Source organism: Bos indicus, chromosome 7 (assembly GCF_029378745.1).
Source record: "Bos indicus isolate NIAB-ARS_2022 breed Sahiwal x Tharparkar chromosome 7, NIAB-ARS_B.indTharparkar_mat_pri_1.0, whole genome shotgun sequence".
Classification (NCBI taxonomy): domain Eukaryota; kingdom Metazoa; phylum Chordata; class Mammalia; order Artiodactyla; family Bovidae; genus Bos; species Bos indicus.
Window position 1 is genome coordinate 40,571,193 of NC_091766.1, and position 15,078 is coordinate 40,586,270.

The 15,078-nt window shown below is 38.3% G+C and overlaps 1 protein-coding gene across 1 annotated transcript; it reads right to left on the reverse strand.

The window, feature by feature from the left end:
• Positions 1–5,649: 5,649 nt before the first annotated feature.
• LOC109561014 (olfactory receptor 2C3-like) lies at positions 5,650–6,606 on the reverse strand. Its single transcript, XM_019963443.2, has one exon. It carries the CDS (start codon positions 6,604–6,606, stop codon positions 5,650–5,652), a length of 957 nt encoding a protein of 318 aa, XP_019819002.2.
• Between the last annotated feature and the right edge of the window lie 8,472 nt (positions 6,607–15,078).

The window sequence follows — 15,078 nt, forward strand, 5'->3', positions numbered from 1 at the left end:
AATGTGAGTTCTTCTGACATTAATTTAAACTCTAGCTCACTACCAGAGTCCCAATAAGATACTGTAGCTCACTCCAGAGTCCCAATAAGATACTGTTTTTGAGTAGCAGGAATGGAACTTATTGTGACATTTAAGATAGTAAAGTAAGTATAGGAACAGCTATGAAATTTCTAAATTTGAAAAATAGAAAGAATAATGAAATATTCCTTGCTCTACTAGCTAAGAAAATATTCCATAAATCCACGGTTACTGAAAGGATGCTGTGAAAGTGAAAGTGTTAGTTGTGTCCAGCTCTTTGTGACCCCAGGAACTGTAGCCAGCCAGGCTCCTCTCTCCATGGGATTTCCCAGGCAAAAATACTGGAGTGGGTAGCCATTTCCTTCTCCAAGTGATTTTTCTGACCCAGGGTTTGAACATATTTCCTGCATTGCAGACAGATTCTTTACTGTTTGAGCCACCATGGACACATCATGCATAAATAAATATTAAAAGAACAGAATTGATATTCCCCAAATAAACTTATATACATAGGAGATTTAGTTTTTGGAAAATGTATAATTTCAGGATAATAGTAGAAATATAGCTAATTGAAATAAATTGTGGAGGGACCATTGAATAAACATTTGGAATATATTTAATATAATTCTTTCTTTGTCTTATTATGCACACACACACACACACACACACAGACATTGTAGAAGGGATTGAAAAGATAAGAATAAAATAGAAATCTATTAAACACAAAATAAACACAATTTTGTGGTTGGAGGACCATTTCTAAGCATATTTCAGACATCAGGGCATAAAATAATTTGCTCTGACTTATTAAGATAGTCTGAAAACATAAATGTCAACATTTGCCTGGGGTCTGAAAGACCCCTCAGCACCTGGATCTTAAGGATCTCTCAGAGATCAACCTAGATGTCCATCAGCAGATGAATGGATAAGAAAGCTGTGGTACATATACGCAATGGAGTATTACTCAGCCATTAAAAAGAATACATTTGAATCAGTTCTAATGAGGTGGATGAAACTGGAGCCTATTATACAGAGTGAAGTAAGCCAGAAAGAAAAACACCAATACAGTATACTAATGAATAGATATGGAATTTAGAAAGATGGTAATGATAACCCTGTATGCGAGACAACAAAAGAGACACAGATGTATAGAACAGTCTTTTTGACTCTGTGGGAGAGGGAGGTGGGGGATGATTTGGGAGATTGGCATTGAAACATGTATAATATCATATAAAAAATGAATCACCAGTCCAGGTTCGATGCAAAATACAGGATGCTTGGGGCTGGTGCACTGGGATGACCCAGAGGGATGGTATGGGGAAGGAGGTGGGAGTGGGGTTCAGGATGGGGAACACGTGTACACCCGTGGTGGATTCATGTTGATGTATGGCAAAACCAATACAATATTGTAAAGTAATTAGCCTCTAATTAAAATAAATAAATTAAAAAAATTCCGATCACACTTTCCCTCACTCCCTTTCACCCACACCTGACAATTCTCCATCTGAAATTCTTTCTTCTCTAAAGCCTTTGCACTAGTTACTCTTTCTCCATGAAATTCCCTTCACACTCATGTTTTGTATCTCCCTCCCCCATTTAATTATGAAGAGCTAAAATGGCAACTCAAGATCTCCTGTCACCTTCTCCACTCTCACCCTATTGAGTATTGGTCCTGTCTTGTCTTAACCTACATTCTCTATAGGCTTGCTTATTTGATAAACTTGTATATCTGTGAAAGGGTGACATCACTTCTTTGTTCTTGCATCTCCAGCACACAAAACAGGTTGCATATACAAAATAAGTTAAAATAATATTTCATTTTGTTGAATGAAATAAGGACTATAAGAAGTTATAGTTACATGGTTGATGAAATTTAATACACAAAATTTAAAGCTTTTGTACCACAAAGGAAACAAAAAAAATCATATCAAAAGAATAAACATCCCACTGGAAAAATTATCACTTCTAATAATGAAGGGAAATAGATTCATGTATAAACTACTCCTTTAAAGCAATAAGAAAATGTAAAACAATAAGAACAACAATGAAAAAAGGGGGAAAACAATTTAGTGCAGAAAGCATATAGTATTCAAAACATTTCAAAAGGTGTTAAAACTCACTAGTGATCAGATAATTGACAAGCAAAGACTAAAATGATCCACAGAATCCAAAGTTAGTGAAATTGTGAGACTGTATGCCTTTCCACATGCTATTGGTAAAAGTATAAATTTATAGTTTCTTAACAATTTCAAAATTTATATTTCCATAAAATATAAACATGTGAACATTATTTGCTTCAGAACTCTAAGATCCATCTTCTATAACTAGTAATCAAGTTTGCAAGAATTTCAATACATATGGATTTATTTTAATTTTGTATGTTATAATGAAACTGAGGAAAATGCTCATAGTAATTAAAATTTCAGAATACATATTCAGTTCAGTCGCTGAGTCATGTCTGACTCTTTGTGACCCCATGAACTGCAGCATGCCAGGCCTCCCCATCCATCACCAACTCCTGGAGTCCATCCAAACCCATGTCCATTGAGTTGGTGATGCCATCCAACCATCTCATCTTCTGTCATCCCCTTCTCCTCCTGTCTTCAATCTTTCCCAGCATCAGGGTCTTTTCCAGTGAGTCAATTCTTCCCATCAGGTGGCCAAAGTATTGGAGTTTCAGCTTCAACATCAGTCCTTCCAATGAACACCCAGGACTGATCTCCTTTAGGATAGACTGGTTGAATCTCCTTGCATTCCAAGGGACTCTCAAGAGTCTTCTGCAATACCACAGTTCAAAAGCATTGATTCTTCGGTGCTCAGCTGTCTTTATAGTTACACTCTCACATCCATACATGACCACTGGAAAAACCATAGCCTTGACTGGACGGACCTTTGTTGACAAAGTGAGGTCTCTGCTTTTTAATATGCTGTCTAGGTTGGTCATAACTTTCCTTCCAAGGAGTAAGTGCCTTTTAATTTCATGGCTGCAGTCACCATCTGCAGTGATTTTGGAGCCCAGAAAACTTCCCTGTTCTTCACTGTCTCCCAGTTTTTGCTCAGATTCATTTCCAATGAGTCAGTGATGCTATCTAACCATCTCATCCTCTACCACCCTCTTCTCTTTTTACCTTCAATCTTTCCCAGCATCAGGGTCTTTTCCAATGAGTCAGCTCTTTGCATCAGGTGATCAAAGTATTGGAGCTTCAGTGGCAGCATCAGTCCTTCCAATGAATATTCAGGGTTGATTTTCTTTAGAATGAAGGGTTTTGATCTCTGTGTTGTCCAAGGAAATCTCAAGAATCTTCTCCAACACCAGTTCAAAAGCTTCAATTCTTTGGTGCTTAGCCTTCTTTATGGTCCTACTCTAACATCCATACACGACTACTGGAAAAACCATAGCTTAGACCTTTGTCCAAGCTCAGACCTTTGTCCACAAAGTGACGTCTTTGTTTTTTAATATGCTCTCTAGGTTTGTTGTAGCTTTACTTCAAGAAACAAACACATCATTGTAAGCCAACTATATCCCAATAAACAGAAATAAACTAAGGAATTAATAGTTGATAGTGTTGATAAGTTATCAACCTCAATACTCTATTTACTTTTACTTTATCCAAGATCCAAATCTCCCAATATCTGTTGGTATTATTCAAATGAGTAGTCTGAGAGTCAACTTGTGACATTTAGGGAGGTGTTGAATTTGAAAAGTGGGAGCAAATTTCTAGAGACAGGGTTTTGGCCAAAAAAAGTCCAGAAAAACCTTTCAAAATATTGCTGAAAGTAAATGAGTTTGTGGTACTCCTACTTAATATGTTTGAAAGAAAAACATGAATGCTATTTTCTTCTTTATGATCATTTTTTTCCCTCTGATCACAATTTTCCCATCTCAAAAATGTAAATATTATTAACTTTACAATATGATTTTGAGTTTTAAATCATCAAGTCCAGTGATTGCTCTTGAACTTAACTTACTTTTTTAGTGCAGCTTTGTGTGCTAGTTTTCATAACCTCCAGAAATCATCTTGGACATATGAATAGTACTGAGTGAATAAAAATATCTTTACATATCCTGTACACAGAATATGTAGACTTGTATTGGGAAACTGATCTTTCTATAGTTACAGATGCATTTGTGCAGCATGTTATTGATGAAATCTCTAAATTGCTGAAAATTCAACTCAAAATTCTACTTTTGAGGCATTTGCCTCTTTAGTTTCCTTCTCCTGAAAGTGCATGAATTATATTTTGATCACATCTTTTCTGACACCAAATGTGTGAGATTTTTTTCACAACAATAACCAATATTCCAACTCTCCAAACACCAACTGGGCATCCTGTAATTCAGTTTAACTCTGACAGTAACTACCTAAATCTAGTACCAGATCCTGCCAATTTAAGAACAAAGTCCTCTACAAGACCACCCCCAGTTTAGAAGGCAGTTGCAAGCTCCAGGTTGGCATCCATGTCTATGACCAACTATAAATCAAGAGTTGCCATAACCCCTTCTTTAGATTTAGTGATTTGCAAGAATGACTCACATAACTCAGGGAAACACTTTAGTGTACTGGTTTATTACAAATAATATAAAAGAAGAGATACACAGGATGAAGTTTGGAAAGGTCTTGAGCACAAGAACTTCTGTCTCGGCAGAGTTTAGGGCACTCTACCTTCTTGTCACATATAAAATGTGTGTAAGACATTTTATAGATGTCACATAGATGCAGCCACCAACCTGGAAATCTCCAAACACTATTGTTTAAAGCTTTTGTGAGGTTCATTGCATAGGCGTGATTCATTAAGTTATTGGCCATTATGACTTAATTTCCAGTAACTCCTTCCCAGACACGGGGCTGGAACTGGAAATTACAAACTTCTAACCACATGGTCAGTTCTTCTGGTATCCAGGCATCCTCTGGAAGCTATCTAGGGACTCTTCTTTGAGTTAATTCATTGGCATAAACTTAGGTATGTTGAAATGTGCTTGTTATGAAAGATAACCTTTCAAAAAAATAAAAGATATCTTCTCATCCATATCACTCAGAAAATTTCAAGGGTCCTAGAAGCTCAGTGTCAGAAGTCAGGACAAAAAAAAAAGTATATATTTCTTATTACATCACAAGAGACTGTAGCCAAAATGGCAAATATATCCATGGATACAAAGAATAGACTTACATCTCAGCATAAAATCTTGATAACTTTATAATTATCTAACATTTGTGAGGTCAATACTATCTACCTCACTGAGTCATTACAAATATTAGGGGAGAAAAAGTAAAGGATTTCACACATATTAGACACCCTTAGTGACAGACATTGCTTTAAAATATTAACAAAATCATATAACAATTAGCATATGTAGCTACATAAACAACTTACAATATCATAGGTAGCATGACTATAACATACACAAAGCTATATAAATAATTAGCAAAATATACTTATTAATAAAAAATAAAAACATAAAATAAGTTCTCTTTGCACTGGCCTGAAAAAAATATGTAAGTACACCCATTTCAGTTTGTTATTTACTTTGAACTTAAGAAATAGTGTATAGAAATGATATCCCAAATATCCTGACACTCCAAATCAGTTTTGATGCCTTTAAATCTGCTTCCTCCTCACAAGTGATAAGTTTTAAAATATATGTGTCCCTCCAAAACCACAGTTCTCTAATACAATGTGCCTAAGTGCCTTCTTCACAGTCTTGTTCCTTAGCGTGTAAATCAGGGGGTTCAGCATTGGGGTGACCACAGTGTAGAAGAGGGCCACAAGCTTACCTTCCTCATGAGAGTTTCTCTTGGCAGGCTGGAGATACATGAAAATGATGCTCCCGTAAAACAGAGCCACTACTGCCACATGGGACGAGCAGGTATTGAACGCCTTTCTCCATCCTTCTGCTGACCTGATCGTCAACACAGCCCAGGCAATACGGCTGTATGAGACCAGAATGAGACCCAGAGGCAAGACAACAAAGATAAAGCTGGCCACGTACATCTCTACTTCATTGAAGCTGGTATCCACACAAGCCAGTTGCATAATGAGGGGCATCTCACAGAAAAAGTGGTCAACGCGATTGTTCCCACAGAGAGGCAGGAGCATGGTGAGCGTGGAACCTACCATGCTGGTGGTCAGACCCCCAAGCCACGAGGCAAAAGCCAGGCTGCGGCAAAGCTTTGGATGCATGATGACAGTGTAGTGGAGTGGCCTGCAGATGGCAGCATAGCGATCGTAGGACATGACTGCCAGGAGGACACATTCAGTTGCCCCCAACCAGTGGGAGATATAGAACTGGATCACACACCCTCCATAGCTTATGGTTTTCTGTGGTCCCCAGAGGTTGACCAGGAGTTGTGGGACGATGCTTGTGGTGAAGCTAATGTCCAGGAAGGAAAGGTTGACAAGAAAGAAGTACATAGGAGTGTGGAGATGCACATCCATGCAGGAGACCACAATGATGATGCCATTACCCAAGACAGACACCACATAAATCCCCAAGACAAAGATAAAAAGGATGGGTTCTAGAGAGGGTCGTTCAGAGAAGCCCAGCAGAATAAAAACTTCTGGAAAACTTACATTGGCTATTTCCATCATCACATACAGCTAAATGTAGGGCAAACAAGTCACCTGCAAATGAGTGGGGGGCACAGGGTGTGAGGTATAAAGGGACTATATCAGTGAGCAAACTTTAAATCTAGATGAATATTCATTGCTCCTAAATCATCCATTCAACTTCACTGTGGATGACGTTGCATCATCTTCTTGAAGGCCAGTTTGGAATGTGTGCTAAATGACATGGAAATATGCATAGCCTGTGGAAACATATTTTTGGCAATAGGTTATTATTGAAATATTACTTACAGAAGCAACATCTGGAATTAACCTAGGTTTTTATTGATGAGTTATCACTGGGTATGGTATTTCAAGTAATGAAGTACTGCACAGGCATTAAAATGAGCCTGTGCTAAAATTTGCTTAATCTTATATGGCAGCCTGGATGGGAGGGGAGCTTGGGGGAGTAATAGATACATTTATATATGTGGCTCCGTCCCTTTGCTGTCTACCTGAACATTGTTAATCATTCATAGTCCAGTATAAAGTAAAATTTTAAGAAGTTGAGCCTGTGCTCCTTTGCCACTTAGTTAATAGCCACGTGGAATCCATCTTGACATTTCTCTTTTCTCAAATCCCACAATAATTGGCAATTTTTTGTTTTATTATTAAATTTATCCAGATTCTCATGACTTCTCACCACCTCTGTTGTTTCTACCCTGACCCTTGCTGTTATCATTTATCACCTGAACTGTTGATGTAACATCCTAACTTGTCTTCCTGCTTCCTTATTACTTCCCTTCAAGTTATTCTCAACACAGTAGTTGGAAGATTACATTAAAATGCAATATGGTCATATTGCTCCCCTGCTGAACACCCCTAGTTTCATGGAGCAAAGCCTGCAGTGGTTTTCCTCCAAGACAGCCACATGCTCACATTCCTCACCTCCTTCAGTTTGTTTCTCAGAAGTCATATTTTACTGAGGGCCTCCCTCACTGTGTTATTTAATATTGAAAATTATAGCTTCCTCTCAGCTCCATTCTCCCCCTTTCCTGCTTTATTTTTATTCATAATATTTATTACCATAGAACAAATATTCTATTCCAATTTATTGTTTATTACCTACCTCAATCCATTAGAGTAAAAATTTCATAGAGTTATGGCTTTCTGTTACTTTATTTTTGGGTCCCCAGTGCTAACCCAGTGTTTGGCACACAGAAGTCCCTTAATCAATTATCATTGAATGAGAAAACTGTGAAGCAGTTTTTAGAATGGCGTGTAATCATGGTGGAGGTAGAACTGAAGCAAAATGAAGGTTATAGTTGATAACCTCACAAAAGTATTTCTAAGAATGAACACTTAAGGCTGTCAAAGTCATGCCCCAGTGACCCAGACCATCTCTTCCTCTTATAAACGTTAAATACATAACACAGGACCTAGCAGGAACAGTGTGTGAAGTCAGAAGCTCTTAGAAGAAAACAATCAGTCTGCCTCAGGTGTATCTGAAGGGTTCTGGGACTGTTCTTAACAAAAACATGAATTTTGTCTTTTCAGTCTTTTAAAAGGAAAAGAATTTATTATAATTGGAGTCCATGCATTGTGGAGAATAGAGCATTTATAAACTCAACTATCAACTTTTTTAAAATCCCACAGCAGGGAACTTACCTATTTGTATAACTGGAAGTTGACCAAATGAATAAATTATAAAAAATATATGTAGAGTTTCCCCATGAATTTGTAGAAATAGGACTCAGAGAGCTTCAGGAATTTGCAAAAATTCATACACAGAAGTTGTAATGCTGTGGTCTTCACTGCACCAGAATGCTGAGACAACCCTCCAGCATACTAGAGCAGCACCTAATACTCTGAGAAGGCACCAAGGGGATGTATTCTGATCCCATCCAAATTCAGGAAGCATGGAGAGATGTCAGGAGTGGTTTCATAATGTGGATGTGTGGGAGGATATGTGAATAAGTATATTGATGTGCAATAAAGAATAGTCATGATACAATAAAATAACTTCCCGGTGCAAGGAGTCACCACAGATGAGTTTATGATGACACAGAAATGTAAAAGTCTAAACTGAGGACTGTGTTGTCATCTGTAGGTTTAGTTGCCCCTCTGGAGATAATGAAAATTTTGTTGACTCACATATGAACATGTATGAGTGTTCCCAACAGATGGGGATCAAAACATTAATCACAGTCATGAATTAATAGTTCAGTTGAATTTTTGAGGAAATGGAGATCTTAGTGATAATGTGATTCATTTCTAGAAATGTTCAGTGGCTTACACAAAGTCCAAGAGTTGCTTAGTGCAAGTTCTGGAGCTACGCTCATGACACCCAGATTCTTAGTAAAAAAAAAAAAAAAAAAAAAAGTCCTGTAAAGGAAGAGTTTTGCTCATCCAATGACTCACCAAAACCATTACAATAAAAATCACTCTTGAAAAATGTAACCCAACCCTAAGTCCTGTGACATTATAACATAGAAAGCATGATGACAGTTACAGGAATGAGCCCATATTTTTAAAATCACTTATGCAGTCCCAAACTCTTCCCCTGAAGGTAGGCAACCTACTAAAATACCAAGGACTTCAAAAAGAGAAAATCCTATTATTGGAATTACCAGAAACTCTGTGATACCATTTTATCTTAAATATGTACCATGAAAGAAAACAAATAAACTGAAGAATATCACTCACTGATGGCTATCTTTCAGCATCATCTCTCTGTAGTAAGTGTGCAAATATTGTATAATGGGCAGTATTTTATTTCAATATTTGATAAGATTAACAAATTAAATGCAAGTGGCATTAAAAATAGGAGAGCATCCAAGGGATTTGGAAGCCTTAAAAATATTGGAAATCTTCATGTCAGTGGTGGCAGGTGTACTAAATTCTATTCTAATGCATGTGTAAGGACACAGTCTTAATTTTTTAAATTAGAATAAGTTTAAATTACAGAGAAGCACTGATATTTTCCCTAAGAAAGTGGTTAGCAAAAATAATGAGGATAATTCACAGTATCTTCAGAACAAGAAATATATGCCAACCCCCAAAGGACCAAATATGTCATAAAACTCTTAAAATCACAAGACATTCATGCTATTGCCAGAGCGTTCAGGAATGAGACAGAGGGTGGTTACATCAGGGGAGTGAAGTTGGAACAGAAGAAGCTTTGGGATTTTTTTCCCTATTGAATAATTATAATTCTATTATAATTTCTGTACACACAGAATTGATAATGTGTGTACAGAGTAATATTTTGAATGTTATTTCAATGTTATTTCGGGTTTCTATACTGCCAAACATTGATTGCAGAACATAAGATTTGTGTGTCTACACAAAGGTGTTTTCATGTAGTGGAGGAGACAGCCTGAAATATTTGTTCACTACAGTAATTTTGGTACATGTCCTACAGATTTTTAAAAAATCTAATTATCCTACTCTGAGTGTACAATACAGTAATAAACTAATACTTTTCTTGATGGAACAAGCTTATTTTTACTGTAGTAAGTATGTAACACATTTGGTAATGTACATATTTCAATGCCATTCTCTCAAATCATCCCACCCTTGCGTTCCCCCACTGAGTCCAAAAGTCTGTTCTTTACATCTGTGTCTCCTTTGCTGCCCTGCATGTGGAACCGTCAGTACTGTCTTTCTAAATTCCATATATATGCATTAATACACAGTATTTGTCTTTCTCTTTCTGACATATTTCACTCTGTATAGTAGGCTCCAAGTTCATCCACCTCATAAATTTGCCACTGTAATGACTTTAAAGTGTACAAATCAATTGAATTAAACTCATTCACACAATAGTACAACAATCGCCAATATCTTGGAGAAGGAAATGGCAACCCATTCCAGGATTCTTGTCTGGAAAATCCCATGGACAGAGGAGCCTGGTGGGCTACAGTCCATGGGGTTTCAAAGAGTCAGACACAACTGAGCGCAGAACACTTATACTTTCACTTCACACCTTTTATAAATTAATTTTAATTGGAGAATAGTGATTTTACAATGCTGAATTAATTTATTGCTCTACAGCAAAGTGAATCAGTCATACATACACGAATACTGACTCTTTTTTAGATTTTCTTCCCATTCAGGTCACCAGGGAGCACTGAGTAGAGTTCCCTGTTCTATATGGTAGGTTATAAGTAGTAATTTTTTAAATACATAGTACAGTATATATATCAGTCCAATTTCCCAATTTATCCCACTCTCCATTCCTCCCTTGGTAACCAAAAGTTTGTTCTCCACATCTGTGACTCTGTTTTTGCTTTACATATGAATTCATCTCTACCATTTTTTTCTAGATTCCACATATAAGTGATATTGTGTGATACTCATTTTTCTCATTCAGACTTACTTCACTCTGACAATCTCTAGGACCATCCACCTCTGCAAATAGTAGTAATCTGTTCCTTCTTTTGGCTAAGTAATATTCCATTGTATATATACACCACATTAAAAAAAAGTTTTTAATTGAAGGAAAATAGCTTGGCAATGTTATGTTGGTTTCTGCTATACAACAACATGAATCTGTCATGCATGCTTAGTCGCTCAGTCATGTCCAACTCTTTGGGACACCATGGACTGTAGCCTGCCAGGCCCCTATGTCTATGCAATTCTCCAGGCCAGAATACTGGAGTGGGTAGTCATTCTCTTCTCCAGTGGATCTTCCTGACCCAGGGATGGAACCAGGGTCTCCTGTATTGCAGGCAGATTCTTTACCATCTGAACCAGGAAAGCCGTAAGTATATATTTATCCCCTCCCTCTTTTTTTTTTTTTTTTTTTTTAACGTATACAAATATTTTTTTTCTAATTTTATTTTATTTTTAAACTTTACATAATTGTATTAGTTTTGCCAAATATCAAAATGAATCTGCCACAGGTATACATGTGTTCCCCATCCTGAACCCTCCTCCCTCCTCCCTCCCCATACCATCCCTCTGGGTCGTCCCAGTGCACTAGCCCCAAGCATCCAGTATCGTGCATCGAACCTGGACTGGCAACTCGTTTCTTACATGATATTTTACATGTTTCAATGCCATTCTCCCAAATCTTCCCACCCTCTCCCTCTCCCACAGAGTCCATAAGACTGTTCTATACATCAGTGTCTCTTTTGCTGTCTCGTACACCAGGTTATTGTTACCATCTTTCTAAATTCCATATATATGCATTAGTATACTGTATTTATGTTTTTCCTTCTGGCTTACTTCACTCTGTATAATAGGCTCCAGTTTCATCCACCTCATTAGAACTGATTCAAATGTATTCTTTTTAATGGCTGAGTAATACTCCATTGTGTGTATGTACCACAGCTTTCTTATCCATTCATCTGCTGATGGACATCTAGGTTGCTTCCACGTCCTGGCTATTATAAACAGTGCTGCGATGAACATTGGTATCCCCTCCCTCTTGAGTCTTCCTCCCCTTCCCCTCCATCCCATCCTTCTAGGTTGTCACAATGGGCTGTGTGAATACTCCACGAGAAGAAAGTGTAGTCTGCCATTTTCAGATGGAATGTCCTATAAACAGCAATTATTAAATAAGTCTATACAGTGGTCATGTATGGATGTGAGAGTTGGACTGTGAAGAAGGCTGAGCACCGAAGAATTGATGCTTTTGAACTGTGGTGTTGGAGAAGACTCTTGAGAGTCCCTTGGACTGCAAGGAGATCCAACCAGTCCATTCTGAAGGAGATCAGCCCTGGGATTTCTTTGGAAGGAATGATGCTAAAGCTGAAACTCCAGTACTTTGGCCACCTCATGCGAAGAGTTGACTCATTGGAAAAGACTCTGACGCTGGGAGGGATTGGGGGCAGGAGAAGGGGACGACAGCGGATGAGATGGCTGGATGGCATCACTGACTCGATGGACGTGAGTCTGAGTGAACTCCGGGAGTTGGTGATGGACACAGAGGTCTGGCGTGCTGCAATTCATGGGGTCGCAGAGAGTCGGACACGACTGAGTGACTGAACTGAACCGAACTGAACCGATACATTCTAATGTATCATTTAATGATTATGTTTTCTTTTTAATTTTCTATCTGGATGACCTCCCTGTGTTATAAAGCAACTTCCCACCATCTATTTTACAAATGGTAATGTATATGTTTCAGTGCTACGGTCTCAATCCATCCCACTCTCTCCTCCCTCTGCTGTGTCCAAAAGTCAGTTCTCTTATAGTTGTATGTCTATTCTTGCCCTGAAAATAGGTTCAACAGTACCATTTTTCTACATTCCATACATATGCATTAATACAAAAATTTTTTTCCTTCTGACTCACTTCACTCTGTGTAACAAGCTCTGGGTTCATCAACCTCAGTTTAACTGACTCAAAGTCGTTCCTTTTTATGAGAGTAATGTTCCATTGCATATATGTACCACAACTTCTTTATCCATTCATCTGTTGATGAATATCAAGGCTGTTTCTGTGTCTTGACTATTGCAAACAGTGTTGCAAGGAATATCCAGCTGCATGCATCATTTTGAATGATGGTTTTCTCCAGTTATATGCCTAGGAGGGGGATTGATTGGTCATGCGATAGCTTTATTTTTAGTTTTTTCAAGTACAGATCTTTTGCCTCCTTCAGATCAGATCAGTCGCTCAGTCGTGTCCGACTCTTTGCGACCCCATGAATCGCAGCACGCCAGGCCTCCCTGTCCATCACCAACTCCCGGAGTTCACTCAGACTCACGTCCATCGAGTCAGTGATGCCATCCAGCCATCTCATCCTCTGTCGTCCCCTTCTCCTCCTGCCCCCAATCCCTCCCAGCATCAGAGTCTTTTCCAATGAGTCAACTCTTCGCATGAGGTGGCCAAAGTACTGGAGTTTCAGCTTTAGCATCATTCCTTCCAAAGAAATCCCAGGGCTGATCTCCTTTAGAATGGACTGGTTGGATCTCCTTGCAGTCCAAGGGACTCTCGAGAGTCTTCTCCAACACCATCTACAAATCTCCCTACCTCTGCATATCCTATTGGCTCTCTTTCTCTGAGAACCCTGACTAATACAGTCTCTATTAGTACTTTCCAAAAATCTTATATAAAATTAAGTATGTCTCAGTTAACCTTTGCATAAGCTTTATGTAATTTTCAAACCCTAAATTCTTTAGGTTTATACCCAATTTCATGTTTTCCCCGCATATTCAAATAGCTGTTTCTTCAGACAAGATAAAATTTGCCTTTTTGTTTTTTTGCTCAGATTTTCTCTTTGAATTGTCATAAGTTAAAAAATTGTGGGTATTGCAGAAAATAAAGAGGACAAGTGAGCCTATGTCTACAGTACTATTTTTATTTTTTGATTTCTCCACCATTCTCTTGTTGAGAATTTTTGCGTCTATGTTTGTTCATCAGTAATATTGGCCTGTGATTTTGTGTGTGTGTGTATGTGTGTGTGTGATATTTTGTCATGTTTAATATCACAGTGATGGGCTCATAGAATGAGTTTGGGAATGTTTCTCCCTCTGCAATTCTTTGGAATAGCTTCAGAGGGATAGTTGTCAGCTCTTTAGCTGTTTGATAGAATACATTGTCAAGCCATTTAGCCCTTGACTTTTGACTTTTGGAAGATTTTTGATCACAGTTTTGATTTCAGCTTGTGATTCAGTTCAGTTCAGTCACTCAGTTGTGTCCGACACTTTGCGACTCCATGAATTGCAGCACGCCAGGCCTCCCAGTCCATCACCAACTCCTGGAGTTCACCCAAACCCATGTTCATTGAGTCGGTAATGCCATCCAACCATCTCATCCTCTGTTGTCCCCTTCTCCTGCCCTCAATCTTTCCCAGCATCAGGGTCTTTTCCAATGAGTCAGCTCTTCGCATCAGGTGGCTAGAGTATTGGCGTTTCAGCATTAATATCAGCCCTTCCAATGAACACCCAGCATCGATCTCCTTTAAGATGGACTGTTTGGATCTCCTTGCAGTCCAAGGGACTCTCAAGAGTCTTCTCCAACACCACAGTTCAAAAGCATCAATTCTTCGTCCTCAGCTTTCTTTATAGTCCAACTTTCACATCCATACATGATCACTGGAAAAACCATAGCCTTCACTAGACGGACCTTTGTTGGCAAAGTAATGTCTCTGATTTTTAATATGCTGTCTAGGTTGGTCATAACTTTCCTTCCAAGGAGTACGCATCTTTTAATTTCATGGCTGCAATCACCATCTGCAGTGATTTTGGAGCCCAGAAAAATAAAGTCTGACACTGTTTCCCCATCTACTTGCCATGAAGTGATGGGACCGGATGCCATGATCTTCGTTTTATGAATGTTAAGCTTTAAGCCAACTTTTTTCACTCTCCTCTTTCACTTTCATCAAGAGGCTCTTTAATTCTTCACTTTCTGCCATTAGGGTGGTGTCATCTGCATATCTGAGGTTATTGATATTTCTTCTGACAATCTTGATTCCAGCTTGTGCTTCCTCCAGTGCAGGGTTTCTCATGATGTACTCTGCATATAAGTTAAATAAGCAGGGTGACAATATACAGCCTTGACGTACTC